General features: G+C 38.2%; 1 protein-coding gene across 2 annotated transcripts in view; it reads left to right on the forward strand.

Annotated features, from left to right (window-relative positions):
• Positions 1-331: 331 nt before the first annotated feature.
• LOC105924067 (CUGBP Elav-like family member 1) overlaps positions 332-23,167 on the forward strand; it is a gene marked incomplete at its 5' end in the record, with an annotated part of 79,657 nt that continues 56,821 nt past the window's right edge. For both annotated transcript variants that reach the window (XM_036129151.1, XM_036129152.1), the window contains 1 exon segment: positions 332-463. In XM_036129151.1, the coding sequence (XP_035985044.1) occupies positions 332-463 (132 nt within the window).

Consider the following 23,167-nt stretch of genomic DNA (forward strand, 5'->3'; position numbering starts at 1 on the left):
TTGGTATATTCTGTGGTATATTTATATTTAAATGTCTGTACACTGAGAGCATCTGAAACCAAAGTTAAATTCCTTCCTTGTATGTGCAAACTTGGCCATTAAATCTAGTTTTGCAATGAAGCAAAAGTTACTTTCTTACTTTTTGTGCTATGTTTTGGTATACCTTGTGGTCGAATATATTGTCCTTTTTTTAGAACATTTGAAAATGTGTGTTTCATTTACTAACTAGGATTTTCTTACAGAAGTATAATTTTTAATAATTCATTTGCATATTGAATTTAGTGTCACACTGTTCAGATAGTTCTAATGATGTATTGTTTGTATTCAGCAGTAGAGGACAGAAAACTTTTTATTGGAATGATCTCCAAGAAGTGTAATGAAAACGACATACGACTGATGTTCTCACCATATGGACAGATAGAAGAATGTCGGGTACTTCGAGGCCCCAATGGACTCAGCCGTGGTAAGAACCTCTGTTGCTTTTTCAACACCAAATATCTTCAGTAGACATTTGCAGTGGGTGGGACTCTTATTTCTGTTTCAAATTTGGAAAATATACATTCTTGTCTGCGCCTGCATAGCAGGTTCATGGATCCCTCAAACTGTTGCCAATGCATTATTTGATTAAATAGCAAAAATAATCTTTACACTCTTTGAATTCTGAAATAAAGTGCAGCACTGGCTCTAAAAGTTCTCCATTCCCCAGCTCGAAGTTAACTTACAAACTTAGTTGCATAATGCGACTCAGAAATACACTTCAATACAGAACATGCAAAGTTTGATGAGAAAAAACAACTATTATAAGAAGAAAACATTTGTTATATAAAAATGTAGTTGTCAGGTTCAAACACCTAAAACATTCATTAACAACACAAGAAGGAGAGACAACAATGAGATTGGTTTTCAAATAATCTTGCAAGGAGATCGAACGGAGATGCTTAATACAGATGTCCAAATCCGATCTGAAGCAAATCCGTCGCCCCCTCTCTATTTATTAGGAAAGGGAATCCCTGGTTCCATTGTCAAGCTAAGGGGTAGGGATAAGCAAAATAACTGTGACCTTCGAGATAAAACCAAGCAGTTCACACAGTGCAGCACTCCAGATGGCTGAATAGAGTTCATAAAAACACTTATCATAGTCACAATATATTTCTCTGGTTTCTGCAGGCCTTCTGCAACTATAAGAGAGAGATCTAAAACCTTAAAACTTCTTAGTAGTAAAGAGTAAATATATATGATAAATACAATGAAAATAGTAAATAACATAAAATATGTAGACATAGTAATAATAATTCTATCAGTAGTACATATTCTAACATCATATTTCAGTGAAAAAGTTCCGGGTTGCATACAAAGGTGAAATTCATTCATACTTTGGAAGTGAACACTTTTTACAACAATCAAAACAATTATCAGTGAGAATGCTATACAGCATTCTCACTTATTAACTTCCTTCAGGTCTTGATTATTATTTCATACGTTTTTCGGCATCTAACTACTCCTGCATACTTCAACCGATTTAAACAATTTTCGTATCAAAACGTTCAGCTCGTTCACGACATTACTGCTATGTCTTTTTGTAATTATAACTTTTATAATATTAAAATATTTAACTTTTTGTGCGTTTTTTTCTCTCATTGAAATTGAATGGAGAATCCTTCAAATTCTAGAAAAATTTCAGCTTTTTGTCATCTTACTGCTTCAGCCTACTTTCAGCTATAAACGCCATTCAACTTTTAAAATGTAGTGATATCTTTTGGCTATTATGGTATGTTTCAGCTTTTTCATATCTTTTATCATTTTCGTATAGTACGTCTTTAAAATAATTTTGGCTTTTCAAGAAATTCAGCAAATAACATGCGTTGCTATGGTCGTCAAGGAGGCTCTTTTAGAGTGCGCACTCTAGAAATTCAACAAAATCTTCTTCTCCGAACAACTTCTTCTCACTCGCTCAATTTTCACCCTATCCACATAAATTATACATCAAAACGTAGGAATTTTTGTCTGGATTCGGAAAATGTAACCATCATTGGTGTGGGATTTATAGATTTTTCGCAAATCACCTCAGACCGACACAAACCCGAAACCTCCTCCATTCATTTCCTATGGAGCGGTTTTGAAAAATGACGTTTGAAAATCCAAAACATCCCATGTTTTCGCATCGTCGCTACTCCTAAACCGTTTTATGTACAGACATGAGACTTTCACACATGAATGTCCCAACCCTTCTGGCACTCACAAAAAAGGAATTTTGTGGATAACTGTTACGGTTTTTCCGCAGGAACAATTTGTTCGGGAGTAGCGAATGTGCAAATTCCTAAAAATGCTTTGGAGCTGCATTTTCCCACATCATCCACCTTTTTACATCGTCGCTGTGCCTACACCGATTCTTGTACAAACATAAAAATGAGCTTAATGGTCCTCAAAAGCCTGCTGATACTCATGGTGAAACAATTATTTTGATATCTCTTATACTTTTTGAGTTACAGCGATTTGTTCGGGACCCTTTTCAGAGGATTTCTGAAAATCCGTAAAAACCGCCTTTAGATCATAATTTTTTACGCCTTTATTAAACTTTTTCCAGCAAAAAAACGATAGCTTTTCTTCTTCCCCTATCCGTTACGAACTAAACGCAGAAAAAATTACGTCTCTACCATTTATAGATCAGGAGATATGACGCGTTGTTCGGGGCAAAGTTCTCCATTATAATCCAATGAGACTTACTGCGACCAAAGTGTCTGCACTTCGGTAGACTGGCCGCTGCAGGTGTGTCAGTGAGTTTCCATGACGACGGAACTCTGAGGGCCAGAGGGGGACGCTCCATTGAGATACAATGGCAACTTTCATCGCTCACTGTAGTGGCTGTGATTAATGTAGAAATCTGAAATTCGCACAGTCACTTCCTCTTAACATTTTAAAATTTTCATGTGACTTTCAGTCATGTGTCAGTTTTCTGTCCCATTTTGGATTTTACATGCTTTCCTACTGGGCCTTTGCTTCCAACAGGACCTGGCATGATAACCAGACACGACCCAATTGGCCAATACAGCACCACCCACATGTGGGAAATGGCACTACACACCATTTTGGTCAAATGTTGTGTTCTGGGCCCAGATGTGGTGAGGCTGAGTTTCTAAAGGAGGCCAATCTGTCCCATGAACTTTTATCACGTTTGGTGACATTAAGTATTGGCACCCCTATTTGAGGCACTTCCCAGTACAGGATTTGGACCAAACTGAGAGAGTATAATCACCTGGTGATACTGAACACAATGTTGTTATCCGCTAACAGTTAGCATGTTGCTAACCGGAAGTAGCTCTAGGAAGGTCTCACCAACTTCTGCTTCACAGAGTCTGTTCTTCCTTTAGAGAGAAAGCTCCACAAGAAATTTGGGCAACGTCGCATAAAGCATCTCCAAGCTATGAGGTGTCAAACATCCAATGTTTTTCAATGGGGGACCAAATCCCTTATGGTCCCAATACTGCATACCCATATATGGCGCTACAGTATAGCTCAGATGGAAAGTGCAGGTTTTTTGTATGCAAGAGGTCGTAGGTTCGAAACCTGGCGTAGGTGACTAAGATTTTTGTGTTATAATCCTCACAGTGTGTATATTAAAACATGTGTGCTGATCCCATGAAGTATTTTTTTGTACCACCCGCCATTTTGAGTTACCATGGCAACATTATAAATGACGTATTTTCTCCCTATTTGAGGTTCATCCCAGTACAGGATTTGGACCAAACTAACAGAGTACACTCACCCAGTGATACCAAACACAACCATGTTAGCGGCTAACGGTTAGCATGTTGCTAACCGGAAGTAGCTCTAGGAAGCCTGTACAAACTTCTGCTTCACAGATTTGGTGAATTTTAGCATTTTCTCCCTTTTTAGGCACTTCTCAGTACAGGATTTCAACCAAACTAACAGAGTAACATCACCCGGTGATACTGAACACAGCCATGCTAGCGGCTAACCGTTAGCATGTTGCTAACCGGAAATAGCTTTAGGAAGGTCCTACCAACTGCTGCTTAGCCAGGGTTCTTCTGCCTTTACAGACAGAGAGGGCTGCAGCTGTCAGTGAGTCTCCATGACAACGCTGCTAGCAAGAGGCTACTAGGAGGTCCATTGACTTAACATGGCATCTTTCAACGGCCGCTGCGAGGGCTGTGAAGGCCATAGGAACCTGAAATTTGCAGTGTTATTCCTGTTGCTATGTCTGACGGTACGGTACGCACCAAGTGGCAGGCGCCTTACTAAATTTCTTCAGAAATTTTTCTAGTTATTATTATTATTCCGTACGTTTTTGTGCGTCTAACTACTCCTGCATACTTCAACCGATTTCAACGATTTTCGTACCAAAATGTTCGGCTCGTTCTCGACATTACTGCTATATCTCATGGTTATAGTACCTTTTATACTTTTTGAAATATTTATACTTTTTGTGCGTTTTTTGCTCCCATTGAAATGAATGCAAATTCCTTCAAATGTTTAAAATTCTTCAAATTAGTTCTTCTTATACAACTGATATCAATACTATTACTACAACAGATACTACTACTACTACTGATACTACTACTACTACTACTACTGATACTACTACTACTACTACTACTACTACTACTACTGCTGCTACTGCTACTACTACTGATGCTACTGCTGATACTACAACTACTACTGATACTACTACTGATACTACTACTAATACAACAACTACTACTACTAGTACTACTGATACTACTACTACTACTACTACTACTACTACTACTACTACTACTACTACTACTGATACTACTACTACTACTACTACTACCAATGATACTACTGCTGCTACTGCTACTACTACTGATGCTACTGCTGATACTACAACAACTACTACTGATACTACTACTACTACCAATGATACTACTGCTGCTACTGCTACTACTACTGATGCTACTGCTGATACTACAACAACTACTACTGATACTACTACTAATACAACTACTACTACTACTAGTACTACTGATACTACTACTACTACTACTACTACTACTGATACTACTACTACTACTACAAATGATACTACTGCTGCTACTGCTACTACTACTGATGCTACTGCTGATACTACAACAACTACTACTATTACTACTACTAATACAACTACTACTACTACTAGTACTACTGATACTACTACTACTACAAATTCCTTCAAATTCTTCAAATTCTTCAAATTCCTTCAAATTCTTTAAAAACTGATACTACTACTACTGATACTACTCCTACTACTACTGATACTTCTACTACTACTACTGCTACTACAACTATTACTACTACTAATACAACAACTACTAGTACTAGTACTACTGATACTACTATTACTACTACTACAAATTCCTTCAAATTCTTTAAAAACTGATACTACTACTACTACTACTACTGATACTACTACTACTACTACTACTACTACGACTAATGGTACTACTGCTGCTACTGCTACTAGTACTAATGATACTACTGCTGCTACTGCTACTACTACTATTACTACTACTAATACAACTACTACTACTACTAGTACTATTGATACTACTACTACTACTACAAATTCCTATAAATTCTTTAAAAACTGATACTACTACTACTACTACTGATACTACTACTATTACTACTACTAATACAACAACTAATACTACTAGTACTACTGATACTAGTACTACTACTACTACTACTGATACTACTACTACTACTACTACTACTACTATTACTACTACTACCAATTTCTTCAAATTCCTTCAAATTCTTTAAAAAGTGATACTACTACTACTGATACTATTACTACTACTGATACTACTACTATTACTATTACTAAAACAACTACTACTACTTGTACTACTGATACTACTACTACTACTACAAATTCCTTTAAATTCTTCAAATTCCTTCAAATTCTTTAAAAACTGATACTACTACTACTACTACTACTACTACTGATACTACTACTACTACTACTACTTCTGATACTACTACTACTACTACTACTGATACTACTACTGATACTACTACTACTACAAATTACTTCAAATTGTTCAAATTCTTCAATGTTTTTCAGCTATTTTCTTCTTCTGCATTGATCTTCTGCATCTTCTCCTCAAATCATTCTGCAGATTAGCATTCTCACTCACTGTTGCGTAGGAACAGCTTTTTCTAGTTATTATTATTATCAGTGAGAATGCTATACAGCATTCTCACTTATTGTTTTCCTGTTTTTCTTTATTTTTATTATTATCAAGTGAGAATGCTATACAGCATTCTCACTTATTGTTTTCCTGTTTTTCTGTGTTTTTATTATTATTATTATTCCGTACGTTTTTCGACTTCTAACTAGTTCCGCATTTTTCAACCGATTTCAACCATTCTGGTATCAAAACGTTCAGCTCCTTCAGGACATTACTGCTATGACTTTTTGTAATTATAACTTTTATAATATTTAAAATATTCAACTTTTTGTGAGTTTTTTGCTCTCATTCAAATGAATGGAGAATCCTTCAAATTCTTCAAATATTTCAGCTTTTTGACAGCTTACTGCTTCAGCCTACTTTCAGCTAGAAACGCCATTCAACTTTTAAAATGTAGTGATATCTTTCAGCTATTATGGTATAGTTCAGCTTTTTCATATCTTTTACCATTTTCATATAGTACCTCCTTAAAATAATTTTGGCTTTTCAAGAAATTCAGCAAATAACATGCGTTGCTATGGTTGTCAAGGAGCCTCTGTTAGAGTGCGCACTCTAGAAATTCAACAAATTCTTCTTCTCCGAACAACTTCTTCTCACTCGCTCAATTTTCAACCTATCCACATAAATTATACATCAAAACGTAGGAATTTTTGTCTGGATTCGGAAAATGTAACCATCATTGGTGTGGGATTTATAGATTTTTCGCAAATCACCTCAGAGCGACACTAACCCGAAACCTTCCCCATTCATTTCCTATGGAGCGGTTTTCAAAAATGACACCTGGAAATCCAAAACATCACATGTATTTACATCGTCACTACTCCTAAACCGTTTCATGTACAGGCACGAGACTTTCACACATTCATGTCTAGACCCTTCTGGCGCTCACAAAAGAGAAATTTTGTCGATAAATGTTACGGTTTTGCCGCAGGAACAATTTGTTCGGGAGTAGCGTTTTGGGAAAATGCTAAAACAGGATCAGACTTCAATCTCCCCAAATGAGGCACTTTTCTACATCGTCGCTACTCCTAAATCGTTTTATGTACAGGCATGAGACTTTCACACATGAATGTACCGACCCTTCTGGCACTCATAAAAAAGGAATTTTGTGGATAACTGTTACGGTTTTTCCGCAGGAACAATTTGTTCGGGAGTAGCGAATGTGCAAAATCCTTAAAACGCTTTGGAGCTTCATTCTTCCACATCATCCACTTTTTACATCGTCGCTGTGCCTACACCGATTTTTGTACAAACCTAAAAATAAACTCCATAGTCCTCAAAAGCCTGCTGATACTCAGAGTGAAAGAATTATTTTGATATCTCTTATACTTTTTCAGCTACAGCAATTTGTTCGGGACCGTTTGTAGAGGATTTCTCAAATTTCATAAAAATCCTCTTTATATCATAATTTTTTACGCCTAAATTAAAATATTTCTAGCAAAAACCGATAGTTTTTCTTGTTCTCCTATCCGTTACGAACTAAACGCTGAAAAAATTATGTCTCTACCATTTACAGAACAGGAGATATGGAGCGTTGTTTGAGGCAAAGTTCTCCATTCTATTTCAATGAGGCAGAGTCTGACAAAGTCTCTGCACTTCGGGAGACTGGCCGCTGCAGCTGTGTCAGTGAGTTTCCATGACGACGGAACTCTGAGGGCCAGGGGGACACGCTCCATTCGGATAGAATAGCAACTTTCAACATCCACTGCAGTGGCTGTGATTAATGTAGGAGCCTGAAATTCGCACAGTCACTTCCTCTTAACATTTTAAAATTTTCAAGTGACTTTCAGCCATGTGTCAGTTTTCTGTCCCATTTTGGATGTCACATGCTTTCCTATTGGGCCTTTGCTTCCAACAGGACCTGGCATGATGCCCAGACACGACCCAATTGGCCAATACAGCACCCCCCACATGTGGGAAATGGCGCTACTGACCATTTTGGTCAAATGTTGAGTTCTTGGCCCAGATGTGGTGAGGCTGAGTTGCTAAAGGAGGCCAATCTGACCCATGAACTTTGGTCACGTTTGGTGACATTAAGTATTGGCACCCCTTTTTGAGGCACTTCCCAGTACAGGATTTGGACCAAACTGACAGAGTACAATCACCCGGTGATACTGAACACAACCATGCTAGCGGCTAACGGTTAGCATGTTGCTAACCAGAAGTAGCTTTAGAAAGGTCCTACCAACTTCTGCTTAGCCGGGGTTGTTCTGCCTTTACAGACAAATAGAGGGCTACAGCTGTGAGGGAGTCTCCATGACAACCCTTTTAGCCAGAGGCTTCTAGGAGGTCCATTGACTTAACATGGCACCTTTCGAAGGGCACTGTGGGTGCTTTGAAGACCGTAGGAAGCTGAAATTCGCAGTGTTACTCCCCGTTAGTATTTTTGACGGTACCACGAGGCAGGCGCCTTGCTAAATTTCTTCAGAATTTTTTTAGTTGTTCTTAATCTTCAAATTCTTCAATTTTTTTTTTATTTTTCAAATTTTTCAAATTCCTTCAAATTTGTTCAAATTCTCTAAATTTCTTCTAAATGTTTTAAATTCTTCAAGTTTGTCAAATTCTTCAAATTTTTCAAATTCCTTCAAACTTTTTCAATTTCTCCAAATTTCTTCAAATTTTTCAAATTTTTCAAATTCTTCAAATTTCTTCAAATTTCTTCAAATTTTTTAAACTTCAAAATCCTTCAAATTCTTCTATTTCTTTCAATTCTTCAAACTTTTTCAAATTCTTCAAATCTGATTTCAATGTTTTCTGCATCTTCTGCTCAATCATTCTGCAGATTAGCATTCTCACTGCTGTTTCGCAGGAACAGCCTTTTCTAGTTATTATTATTATTATTATTCCGTACGTTTTCTGACTTCTAACTAGTTCCGCATTTTTCAACCGATTTCAACCATTCTGGTATCAAAACGTTCAGCTCCTTCAGGACATTACTGCTAAGACTTTTGGTAATTATAACTTTTATAATATTTAAAATATTCAACTTTTTGTAACTTTTTTGGTCTCATTCAAATGAATGGAGAATCCTTCAAATTCTTCAAATATTTCAGCTTTTTGACAGCTTACTGCTTTAGCCTACTTTCAGCTAGAAACGCCATTCAACTTTTAAAATGTAGTGATATCTTTCAGCTATTATGGTATAGTTCAGCTTTTTCATATATTTTACCATTTTCATATAGACTCCTTAAAATAATTTTGGCTTTTCAAGAAATTCAGCAAATAACATGCGTTGCTATGGTTGTCAAGGAGCCTCTGTTAGAGTGCGCACTCTAGAAATTCAACAAATTCTTCTTCTCCGAACAACTTCTTCTCACTCGCTCAATTTTTAACCTATCCACATAAATTATACATCAAAACGTAGGAATTTTTGTCTGGATTCGGAAAATGTAACCATCATTGGTGTGGGATTTATAGATTTTTTGCAAATCACCTCAGAGCGACACTAACCCGAAACCTTCCCCATTCATTTCCTATGGAGCGGTTTTCAAAAATGACACCTGGCATTCTCACTGCTGTTTCGCAGGAACAGCCTTTTCTAGTTATCAAGTGAGAATGCTATACAGCATTCTCACTTATTAAGTTCCTTCAGGTCTTGATTATTATTCCGTACGTTTTTCGGCATCTAACTACTCCTGCATACTTCAACCGATTTAAACAATTTTCGTATCAAAACGTTCAGCTCGTTCATGACATTACTGCTATGTCTTTTTGTAATTATAACTTTTATAATATTTAAAATATTTAACTTTTTGTGCGTTTTTTGCTCTCATTGAAAATGAATGGAAAATCCTTCAAATTCTTCAAATATTTCAACTTTTTGTCATCTTACTGCTTCAGCCTACTTTCACCTATAAACACCATTCAACTTTTAAAACATAGTGATATCTTTTGGCTATTATGGTATGTTTCAGCTTTTTCATATCTTTCACCATTTTCGTATAGTACGTCTTTAAAATAATTTTGGCTTTTCAAGAAATTCAGCAAATAACATGCGTTGCTATGGTCGTCAAGGAGCCTCGTTTAGAGTGCGCACTCTGGAAATTTAACAAATTCTTCTTCTCCGAACAACTTCTTCTCACTCGCTCAAATTTCACTCTATCCACACAAATTATACATCAAAACATAGGAATTTTTGTCTGGATTCGTAAAATGTAACCATCATTGGTGTGAGATTTATAGATTTTTCGCAAATCACCTCAGAGCGACACTAACCCAAAACCTTCCCCATTAATTTTCTATGGAGCGGTTTTCAAAAATGACACCTGGAAATCCAAAACATCACATGTTTTCGCATCGTCGCTACTCCTAAACCGTTTCATGTAGAGGCATGAGACTTTCACACATTCATGTCCCGACCCTTCTGGCGCTCACAAAAGAGAAATCTTGTCGATAAATGTTACGGTTTTGCCGCAGGAACAATTTGTTCGGGAGTAGCGTTTTGGGAAAATGCTAAAACAGGATCAGACTTCAATCTCCCCAAATGAGGCACTTTTCTACATCGTCGCTACTCCTAAACCGTTTTATGTACAGGCATGAGACTTTCACACATGAATGTCCCGACCCTTCTGGCACTCATAAAAAAGGAATTTTGTGGATAACTGTTACGGTTTTTCCGCAGGAACAATTTGTTTGGGAGTAGCGAATGTGCAAAATCCTTAAAACGCTTTGGAGCTTCATTCTTCCACATCATCCACTTTTTACATCGTCGCTGTGCCTACACCGATTTTTGTACAAACCTAAAAATGAACTCCATAGTACTCAAAAGCCTGCTGATACTCAGAGTGAAAGAATTATTTTGATATATCTTATACTTTTTCAGCTAGAGCGATTTGTTCGGGAACCTTTTTAGAGGATTTCTGAAATTCGCTAAAAATTCCTTTTATATCATAATATTTTACGCCTTTATTAAACTTTTTTCAGCAAAAACCGATAGCTTATCTTCTTCCCCTATCCGTTACGAAAAAAATGCTGAAAAAATTACGTCTCTACCATTTACGGAACAGGAGATATACAGCGTTGTTTGAGGCAAAGTTCTCCATTATAATCCAATAGCAGCCTCTGACACAAAGTGTCTGCACTTCGGGAGACTGGCCCGCTGCAGCTGTGTCAGTGAGTTTCCATGACGACGGAACTCTGAGGGCCAGAGAGAGAAGCTCCATTCGGATAGAATGGCAACTTTCAACATCCCCTGCAGTGGCTGTGATTAATGTAGGAGCCTGAAATTCGCACAGTCACTTCCTCTTAACATTTTAAAATTTTTAAGTGACTTTCAGCGATATGTCACTTTTCTGTCCCATTTTGGATGTCACATGCTTTCCTATTGGGCCTTTGCTTCCAACAGGACCTGGCAAGATGCCCAGACACGACCCAATTGGCCAATACAGCACCACCCACCTGTGGGAAATGGCGCTACTGACCATTTTGGTCAAATGTTGAGTTCTGGGCCCAGATGTGGTGAGGCTGAGTTGCTAAAGGAGGCGGATCTGACCCATGAACTTTGGTCACGTTTGGTGACATTAAGTATTGGCACCCCTTTTTGAGGCACTTCCCAGTACAGGATTTGGACCAAACTGACAGAGTACAATCACCAGGTGATACTGAACACAGCCTTGTTAGCGGCTAACGGTTAGCATGTTGCTAACCGGAAGTAGCTCTAGGAAGCTCGTACAAACTTCTGCTTCACAGAGTCTGTACTTCCTTTAGAGAGAAATTTTCTAGTTGTTCTTAATCTTCAAATTCTTCAATTTTTTTTAATTTTTCAAATTTTTCAGATTCCTTCAATTTTTTTCAAATTCTCCAAATTTCTTCAAAATTTTCAAATTCTTCAAATTTTTCAAATTCATGAAAATTTTCAAATTTCTTCAAATGTTTCAAATTCTTTTAAAATTTTTAAATTCTTCAAATTTCTTCAAAATTTTCAAATTCTTCAAAATTTTCAAATTCATGAAAATTTTCTAATTTCTTCAAATGTTTCAAATTTCTTCAAATTTTTCAAATTCTTCAAATTTTTCAAATTCCTTCAAAATTTTCAAATTTTTCCACTTTTTCCAATTTTTCACATTTCTTTAAATTTTTCAAATTCTTAAAAATTCTAATTTTTTCAAATTTTTTGAATTCCTTCAAATTTTTCAGATTTTTCAAATTATTCAAATTTTTTCAAATTTTTCAAATTCTTATATCTTTTCAAATATTTCAAATTTTACAAATTTCTTCAAAAAATTTTCAAATTTTTTTCAAATTCTTCTATTTGTTTCAATTCTTCAAACTTTTTCAAATTCTTCAAATTTTTACATTTTTTCAAATTCTTCAAATCTGATTTCAATGTTTTCTGCATCTTCTTCTCAAATCATTCTGCAGATTAGCATTCTCACTCGCTGTTGCGTAGGAACAGCTTTTTCTAGTTATTATTATTATTCCGTACGTTTTTGTGCGTCTAACTACTCCTGCATACTTCAACCGATTTCAACGATTTTCGTACCAAAACGTTCAGCTCGTTCTCAACATTACTGCTATGTCTCATGGTTATGGTACTTTTTATACTTTTTGTACTTTTTGTGCGTTTTTTGCTCCCATTGAAATGAATGCAAATTCCTTCAAATTCTTCAAATTTTTCATATTCCTTCAAATTCCTTCAAATTCTTGTAATCGTTCTTATTGTTCAAATTGTTCAAATGGTTCAAATCTTTCAAATTTTTCAATTTTTTTCAAATTTTTCAATTTTTTTCAAATTTTTCAAATACTTCAAATTCTTCAATTTTTTCAAATTCTTCAACTTTTTCAAATTCCTTCTAATTCTTCTGATACAACTGATATTAATACTACTACTACAACAGATACTACTCCTACTACTACTACAACTGATACTACTACTACTTATACTACTACTACTACTACTGATACTACTACCACTACTACTACTACTAATGATACTATTGCTACTACTGCTACTACTACTGATGTTACTGCTGATACTACAACAACTACTACTGATACTACTACTATTACTACTACTACTTCTACTACTACCACTAGTAGTGCTAATGATACTACTACTACTACTACTACAAATTCCCTCAAATTCTTCAAATTCCTTCAAATTCTTTAAAAACTGATACTACTACTACTACTGATACTAATCCTACTACTACTGATACTTCTACTACTACTACTGATACTACTACTACTACTATTACTACTACTAATACAACAACTACTACTACTAGTACTACTGATACTACTACTACTACTACAAATACCTTCAAATTCTTTAAAAACTGATACAACTACTACTACTACTGATACTACTACTACTACTACTTCTAATACTACTGATACTACTACTACTACTTCTACTACTGATACTACTCCTACTACTACTGATACTTCTACTACTACTGATACTACTAGTACTAATACTACTACTGCTACTACTACTACTACTGAAACTACTACTACTACTATTACTACTACGACTAATGGTACTACTGCTGCTACTGCTACTAGTACTAATGATACTACTGCTGCTACTGCTACTACTACTATTACTACTACTAATACAACTACTACTACTACTAGTACTACTGATACTACTACTACTACTACTACAAATTCTTTCAAGTTCTTCAAATTCCTTCAAATTCTTTAAAAACTGAAACTACTACTATTACTGTTACTACTGCGACTAATGGTACTACTGCTGGTACTGCTACTAGTACTAATGATGCTACTGCTGCTACTGCTACTACTACTATTACTACTACTAATACAATTACTACTATTACTAGTACTACTGATACTACTACTATTACTACAACAAATTCCTTCAAAAGCTTTAAAAACTGATATTACTACTACTGATACTACTACTATTACTAATACTAATACAACAACTACTACTACTAGTACTACTGATACTAGTACTACTACTACTAGTACTACTACTACTACTGATACTACTACTACTACTACTACTACTATTACTACTACTACAAATTCTTCAAATTCCTTCAAATTCTTTAAAAACTGATACTACTACTACTACTACTGATACTACTACTACTACTGATACTACTACTATTACTACTACTAATACAACTACTTCTACTAGTACTACTGATACTACCACTACTACTACTACTACAAATTCCTTAAAATTCTTGAAATTCCTTCAAATTCTTTAAAAACTGATACTACTACTACTACTACTACGGATACTACTACTACTACTACGGATACTACTACTACTACTACTACTACTACTGATACTACTACTTCTGATACTACTACTACTATTGATACTACTACTACTACTACAAATTACTTCAAATTGTTCAAATTCTTCAAATTTTTCAAATTCTTCAATGTTTTTCAGCTACATTTCTTCTTCTGCATGGATCTTCTGCATCTTCTCCTCAAATCATTCTGCAGATTAGCATTCTCACTCGCTGTTGCGTAGGAACAGCTTTTTCTAGTTATTATTATTATTCCGTACGTTTTTGTGTGTCTAACTACTCTTTCAAACTTCAACCGATTTCAACGATTTTTGTATCAGAACGTACAGCTCTTTCACGACATTACCGCTATGTCTTTTCGTCATTATAACTTTTATAATAATTAAAATATTTCACTTTTTGTGAGTTTTTCGCTCTCATTGAAATGAATGGAAAATCCTTCAAATTCTTCAAATATTTCAACTTTTTGTCATCTTACTGCTTCAGCCTACTTTCACCTATAAATCCAATCTGAAATTGTGCATAGCTTCTTATGTTCTTTATAATTGTGTAACTTTGTAATTTAATGGCCTCAATACTTTAAAGGCAAGAAGCTGAGGAAACAGTTGCTGTGGAAACATATCTGACAGAGCAGCTTTAATCCTGTAACACAATAGGAACTGGTGCAGAAATATTAATAAGATTAAAATAACAAAAAATAACTAGTAGTCCGTGGGCCAGAATCTGCAGGACGTCTCCTTAAGAAGTTTCGTATGAACTGTGAGGGGGCAACTTTCTTGCACTTGGATAAGTTGCTAAACATAGCAGTGATCTCAAAACACCAATGTTCCCACGTTTTCACTTGCACATTAATAAGTTATTGCTGATAAAAAAAAATCTAAACTGTTGCGCTCCGGTCCAAGAGGTCACATGATTAGATTTTTGCTGCTTAGCCAATCAGATTGCTGTATTGTCAGCTGAGCGAGTTCAACCACTTCATCATGGCTGCGCCCGTAAAGGGTTGTAAGCATTTGTTTCCAGATGAAGAAAGCCCAAAAATAGCATTTTCTGGCGCCAGTTGGCAAAGATCTTGATGGCAAGGAAAAAGAAATAGCCCAGACCCTCCATCAATAATATTCTAACACGCTTTATCTCCAGCTGCCAATGGGCGAGAGGCGGGGTATAACCTGGAAATGTCGGCAGTCCATAACAGGGCAGAAATACCCCAGACTTTTGCCCAATTTACTGTGATATCACCATTTTCAGGAGTACCTTTGCATAGTGTTTTAACAAGTTAATCCTGACAGTCAAAATTTGTTGCTCACATGCAACAAGTTTACATGTGAGAAAACAGGCTTAACAAACTCGTCTAGAGGACTTACTCCTTTAAAAAAAATTTTTTTAACTTGGACTATTGACATGAAACAAGACATTAATCATCTTAATAAACTAGTAATTGACCAAGGAAACCATGAACTCTTTAAGAATAATTGTATCCATCTCAAATGTCTGTTTCAGAGGTGTTGTCAGCACCCTGAATCATCTGGGGCTAAGTCCAGGCCAAAAATTGTCAAATTTGACAAGCAATTCAAAATTGAAATATATAGAACATGTAATTCAATAAAATTTTATTTATATAGCGCCAATTCATGAAACATGTAATCTCAAGGCCATGGCTTTGCAGCAATCCCTCATACTGAGCAAGCATGAAGCGACAGCAGAAAAAAAAACTCCCCATTAACGGGAAGGAAAACCTCCAGCAGAACTGGGCTCAGTATGAATGGTCATCTGCCTCGACCGACTGGGGGTCAGAGAAGACAGAGCAGAGACACAACAAGGGCACAAATAAGCACAGAAGCACACATTGATCCAGTAATCTGTTCTACATTAGATGCTAATAGTGGATGATCTGTCTTCCCTGGATGATGTCACAGCTTACAGAATGCCAGACCAGGTTTACCTACGATGAAGAAAAAAGAGAGAGAACAAAAATTTAAAAGCTGAAATGACAACAGTCATTTCAATGCAATGCAATGCAAAACTGGAGAACAGTAGACTGGAGAACAGTAGAAATCAGTAGAGTGAGAAAAATAGACCCTGATGTCCTCCAGTAGCCTAAGCCTATAGCAGCATAACTATAGAGGTAGCTCAGGGTAACATGAGCCACTAACTATAAGCTTTGTCAAAAAGCAAAGTTTTAAGATTATTATTAAAAATAGACAGGGTGTCTGCCTCACGGACCAAAACTGGGAGTTGGTTCCACAGGAGAGGAGCCTGATAGCTAAAGGATCTGCCTCCCATTCTACTTTTAGAGACTCTAGGAACCATCAGCAGACCTGCAGTCTGAGAATGAAGTGCTCTGTTAGGAACATACGGGGTAATCAGAGCTCTGATATATGATGGAGCTTGATTATTAAGGGCTTTATATGTTAGAAGGAGAATTTTAAATTCTATTCTTGATTTAACAGGAAGCCAATGAAGGGAAGCTAAAATTGGAGAAATATGATCCCTCTTGTTGATTTTCATCAGAACTCTTGCTGCAGCATTTTGGATAAGCTGACGACTTTGAACTGCATTTTGGGAATTCCTGATAGCAAACAATTACAATAGTGCAGCCTTGAAGTAACAAATGCATGGACTCGTTTGTCAGCATCACTCCTGGACAGAATGTTTCTAATTTTGGCCATATTCCTGAGGTGAATAGAGGAAACTCTGGAAACTTGTTTAATATGGGATTTAAATGACATGCCGTGGTCGAAAATAACACTGAGATTTTTTACTTTATTACCAGAAGCCAAGTTAATGCCATCCAGATAAAGTGAATGATTAAGAAGTTTATTTTTTGAGGACTCTGGTCCGAAGATTACAACTTCTGTCTTGTCAGAATTTAAGTGCAGGAAATTTAAAGTCATCCAGCATTTGATGTCATCAAGACATGACTGCAGTCGAAGTAACTGATTAGATTCATCAGGATTTATGGATAAATATAGCTGAGTGTAATCAGCATAACAGTGGAAATTAATCACATGCTGTCTGATAATTTTGCCGATCGGAAGCATATACATAGTAAAGAGAATTGGTCCAAGGACTGAACCCTGTGGTACTCCACAGGTGACCCTAGAGTTTGAGGAAGATTTAATATTAACATGAACAAACTGGAATCTGTCCAACAGATAAGATTTAAACCAGCCTAATGCTTTTCCCTTAATCCCTACAGTTTGCTCAAGTCTTTGTAGGAGAATATTGTGATCAACTGTATCAAATGCAGCACTGAGATATAACAGGACAAGTATAGACACAAGTCCATTATCTGAGGCCATGAGAATATTATTTGTGACCTTCACCAGAGCTGTTTCAGGGCTATGATGAGCTCTGAAGCCTGACTGAAACTCCTCAAGTAGGTCATTAATTTGTAAATGTTCACAAAGTTAATTAGCAACTACTTTCTCAAGAATTTTAGATAAGAAACGAAGATTAGATATAGGCAGGGTGCGATTTGCGGGGGGGGGGATTCCCCCCCCCCCCCCTGGTTGCGATGTCCCCCCCCCCCCCTCTGGTCATTCATGTTTTATCCCTGGGGGGGATACATTCCTCCCCCCTCTGATCTGAATGAGTAATATAATCAGGGGTTAAAGTTCTCCGTCGCTGCGACAGATTTCCGTCATTTGGAAAATGAGCGCAAAATGTTGTGTGTAGACTTTTTATTCAAGATTTTAAACAGAAGCTCCGCTCAACCAATGAAATATGGCAGAGCCAGGACATTAGCCAATCAGAAAGAGAGTAGGGCGGGTCTTTGCAACGCGGATGTCTCCCATCTGAGTTTTATCGGTGTTTAATCATTTTAACTTTTGGAAGAACATCTCAAACTGACCACAGATGCTATGAATGAAAGTAGCGGTGGTCAAAGATTTTCTTTGGATTTATGTGAACCAGTAGGTCAGAAAGTTCAGCGGATAGAACAGCTGACAACAACTTCCCTCGGTAAGTGTGTCTGTTGCTGCTCCTGCAGCTAATAGGGGGTTTTCACTGACGTCACTGGCCAACTTCCGGTCCGCCATATTGGGTGGTTCACTTCCTTATCTCTAGTTGTCGTACACGTATTATCGTATCGCGAATGGATAAGTACGCCAGCGGGCTAGAGCGACCAGATAAGGACGTATATCTGAGGAAATGTTCCGTGATCGACCATATGGACCCGTATGCCCTCCACGGTGCCTTGTTTAGCTGTAATCCAGATGCATTACCTGGTGTTCGGTGAAAACCCTCTGCACACTCTTGAGGAAATGAGAGCTTACAAGGGTCTAGAGGCTCACAACCAGTTCACATCTGGTTATGTACATCAAGGAAATCGCCATCATACGTGGACGGGTGAGTTTTAATAAGATGGTAAAAATGTAAACGATCCGACGCAAATGCGTCGCATGCTTCTGCGGTGGCTGACGGCCGGCGGTGCGCGAAGGCGCTTGGCTGCAAGGCCGATCGACGCCGCTCGCGGCTTTAATTATTTAAGCAGAACAATGACCAGTGAAAAATTAAGTTGTATTTACCGTATTGGCGCCGGTAGGAGCTGCAGATCATAAAGCCAGCAAACAGTGGGAACACAGTAACTCGTTCAAAGGTAAGCTGTGCTCAGACGGGCTCTGGCACATGCTAACCGTTAGCGCTAACAACCACTCACGCATGTAATGTACTTTTAACTAGCTGCTATGTGTTTCAAAGGTTTAGAACACACTCTCATTGACATCGGGATACTGTGGAAAGTTATGTTCGGTCGACTTACAGCCGCGATCCAAGCGAGCCGACGACTCTTTGTTATCTCTGTAACTCGTTCAAAGGTAAGCTGTGCTCAGACGGGCTCTGGCACATGCTAACCGTTAGCGCTAACAACCACTCGCGCATGTAATGTACTTTTAACTTGCTGCTATGTGTTTCAAACGTTTAGAACACACTCTCATTGACATCGGGATACTGTGGAAAGTTATGTTCGGTCGACTTACAGCCGCGATCCAAGCGAGCCGACGACTCTTTGTTATCACTAACAGTTGTTCTCCGTGGTTGCGCCTCCAGGCAGGAAAGCGGTGGAAAATTAATCTGTTTCTATGTTTTTCCCATGGCGATCATGTGTTGCGCTGTTACAGCCCACAATACAGCAACGGTTTACCATGGTTGAAATCAAGTTAAGGTGAAATTAATCAAATTAAAACACGGCTGAGAGAGGGAGTACAGTACGCGGTAGTAATAGGCAGTAGAGGCGGCGGAGGCAGTCAACACGGCAGCCGCGGAAAGTAATAAGTCATGACGCCCAAGCCCTATTATTAATATATTATTCTTACATGTTTTAAATACTTAACAGTTAATTACCTGTGACAAAGTGAGCACCGCAGACTCTGGCGTATTCCAGCTTAACACCGTCCAAATCTGACCTGGATATCCATGTCAGCCATAGGTGACGGCGTTGTTCAGAGAGCTGTTTTGTTTTTTCACACTGATTCACTATTACGGCTGGTAGGCGATAGAAAGAGCGTTGATCTCCACCTCCACGGGCCGTGCAACCAACCATTAAACACGTTTTCCCCATTGTTCACTTCCAATACTGCCTAAGGCGTCATACAATGCAGGTCAACGGTGCAAAACGACTGCCACCCAATATGGCGGACGCGCTGAGTAGTCACGTTAGCGTGACGTCAGCTGAAAACCCCCTATTAATGAATTATTTCCACCTGTGGCCATGTCGCCTGTCAGCGTTTATTCCCTCGCTTCCAGTACTTTGGCTGATAAACGCAGCGACTAACAAGGGATCTCCTCATGATTCACTGTTATGTTTTATTTAAAACTTAAAGAGTAACGCTCTAGCTCGGCTAATTTAGCTTGACGCACTTTTCTGTAACAAAGAAGGCAGAGCTGCAGTCAGAGCGGCTGTCAGTCAATAAGCAGCAGCCTCCACTTCATGAGGAGCTGAACCAGGACACTCTTAAATAAAATGACAAGGATTTTGATGCATACAGAGGAAACTACATCAAAAATAAACAAATAAACTGCAGCTACAACATGGACTGGAGAACGGGTTCTAACTGACTTTGGTAAAGTTAGAAAGATATTCACAGATTCGGCTTTTCCGGATCAATAACTCATTGGCGGATGATTTATTGTACAAAACAGACTTCTCTCTGTAACCACAGCAAGGCAGACAGTGAGCTACAATCGTAGTTTCCTTAAAACGAGTCTTCCACCGCGCTGGGAGAATTACATTGGACCCAATGCATATTTTCCCAAAGTAAGAGTTGTAGTATGAACTAGATGAGGTTATCAATGTATACTACAAGTTTGGTGGCACTACAATGATAATAATCCACCTCTCCTTGGTGACGCTGTTGAATATTTCTCTGTGATTATGTTTCTGGGGTAGCAACTTGCACACGGTCCCCAAGTATCTGCAGAGCCGCGAGCTCTGCATTGGGTCCAATGTAATTCTCCCAGCGCGGTGGAAGACTCGTTTTAAGGAAACTACGATTGTAGCTCACTGTCTGCCTTGCTGTGGTTACAGAGAGGTGTCTGTTTTGTAGAATAAATCATCCGCCGATTAGTTATTGATCCGGAAAAGCCGAATCTGTGAATATCTTTCTAACTTTACCAAAGTTTCTAACTGTGTGAGACCAGAGAAAGGCGTTTCTCAGAGTTTTTGTGTCATGTTTGGCTTTATATGTTTTGCCCACATGCAGAATACACTCGGGGATACAGGTAGATAGAAAAAGGGTTTATTGAAGTCAAAAATTAGAGAGCGGATTGTTCAGCAGGATGGAGCTCGGACTGGGACCAGGAGGACGGGAAGCCGGTTTGATCTAAAAGACGAGAGGATGTTATCTTTGGCAGAGGTAACTGGGAGGATGCTGCTGGACGTGGACGTATGCTTACCACACGGTGGAGGACCCAGGCCGGGGAGGTGGCGATGAGAACTGGGTGTGGAGCTGATGATGAAACCACAGGTGTCCGGAGAAAACGGCGAGTGGATGCGGGAGCGGGTCCGAGCAGCACCGTAGATTCCAGATCAGCGGGAGGAACCAGTTGCTTGCCCGAAGATGGCTGGGTTCTAGAGTTGTTGTCCGGAGGAAACGAGAGGAAACCACGAGGTGAGCAACAGGAGAGGTGACCGATGGATCTTGACAGTTGTCAACACGAGAGGGGATCGTCCGGATGCGAGGTGGAACCTGGGAGACACAAAGGTAGGAACTCTTAGTCGCATATAAGGATAACAAGGCTAGAGATCCGAAGCTGGCTTTCATACGACGACGGTAACACTCTGGCATCCTCCCGCTGTCTGAGCACGGTTCTTATAGTGCTGTCTGGTGCTGCTCAACAGCCCGCAGGTGTGTGGGCTCCGCCCACCCATCAACCACGAACACCTGTGGAGAAAACTAGCAGAACCATCACCAGGCTGCACAGCCCTGCTGACAGGGTTCTGACATTTTGTAGTTATTTGTTATTTTTACACGGAGTGGAGCGTCATGTGAAGCAAGTTGCACCAGAAACATGTTAAATAGACTCCTGTGAATCTATGGACTCATTTTACTCCAACCCAAAACACCTGCCAGACAGACAAGCTAAACCAGCCAAGATTACCTTAAACAATATTTAACTTAGCAGAAGTTTAATAACATTTTTTTAATGTTCTTTGAAAGCAAGTTACGTTTTTTTCTGATAAACTTTAAGCAATTTTATTAAACTTTTTAAAAATGGAATCTCCCATCCATGGATTTTCTATACCTGCTTTTCCGTACAGGTGTTATGTCATGCCGTATCTGATTGGAAAACGCGGCTTGACGTAACACAGGGTCGTGGAGGGGCTGGTGACCATCTCCAGCAGTCAATGAGCGAGAGGTGGGGACACCCTGGACATGTCACTGGGGTAAAATATAACCGTTTTTAAAAAGTTCAAAAAAGTTAATGCCTTTTTATAAACTCATGAGTTGTGATAATTAAGTGTTGAGCAATAACGGGCAAAGCAGAGACTGATTATTGTAATGTGTGATCTGTGTCGTGTTGGTTTTGTGTCCCTCTTTGTACATGGCTGTTGTTGGCCTTGTATGATCATAGGATTGATTTATGTTGATTGTGACAGTGGAGTTAATGTACAGGTGTGAAAAAGATGATGTAATGATGCAAGCTGCTGTCTTTTGAATTAGCTGCAGTTTATGGAGGGTTTTCCGGGTGACAAGGAGGGAAGGGTTTTGAAATTGTAAAGGGGAAAGGTGAGTGGACAGTGAACCAGTTTGGCAAAAGTGCGAAGGAAGAACTTGATGCTGTAAATATGAAAGTTAACCAGGTGATGTTATGGATGTGGAAAGTGAAGGAGATTATGGAGAGGTCTGTCCAGGATGGCGGCAAGGTTTTGAAGCTGAAAGGTGGGAGAGATACAGGAATTGTCAATTGTTTAAAGAGGACTTTGCACAATAAGCAAATGAGGTTATTAAGGTGGCATGACGTCCACGGCCCCGGAATATATGGGCTGACTAGAAAAATTTTCAGTCAAATTGATTATTTTTGCTTTAACCCCTGAATATTATGGATTTATATTAATACATGTCTTGTGTCCTTCACATTTGTAAATAAATTTTTTTGTTTGTTTTTAAAGAGTATTATTACCTTTTCTGCTCAAAGCGGTTAAAGTAAACTAATACCCACTTCCGAGTCCCAACAGTAGATGGCGCAAGTTTAAAAACAATAGTCTAACCTACTGGACCT

The sequence above is a fragment of the Fundulus heteroclitus genome, unplaced genomic scaffold (genome assembly GCF_011125445.2).
Source record: "Fundulus heteroclitus isolate FHET01 unplaced genomic scaffold, MU-UCD_Fhet_4.1 scaffold_142, whole genome shotgun sequence".
Classification (NCBI taxonomy): Eukaryota; Metazoa; Chordata; class Actinopteri; order Cyprinodontiformes; family Fundulidae; genus Fundulus; species Fundulus heteroclitus.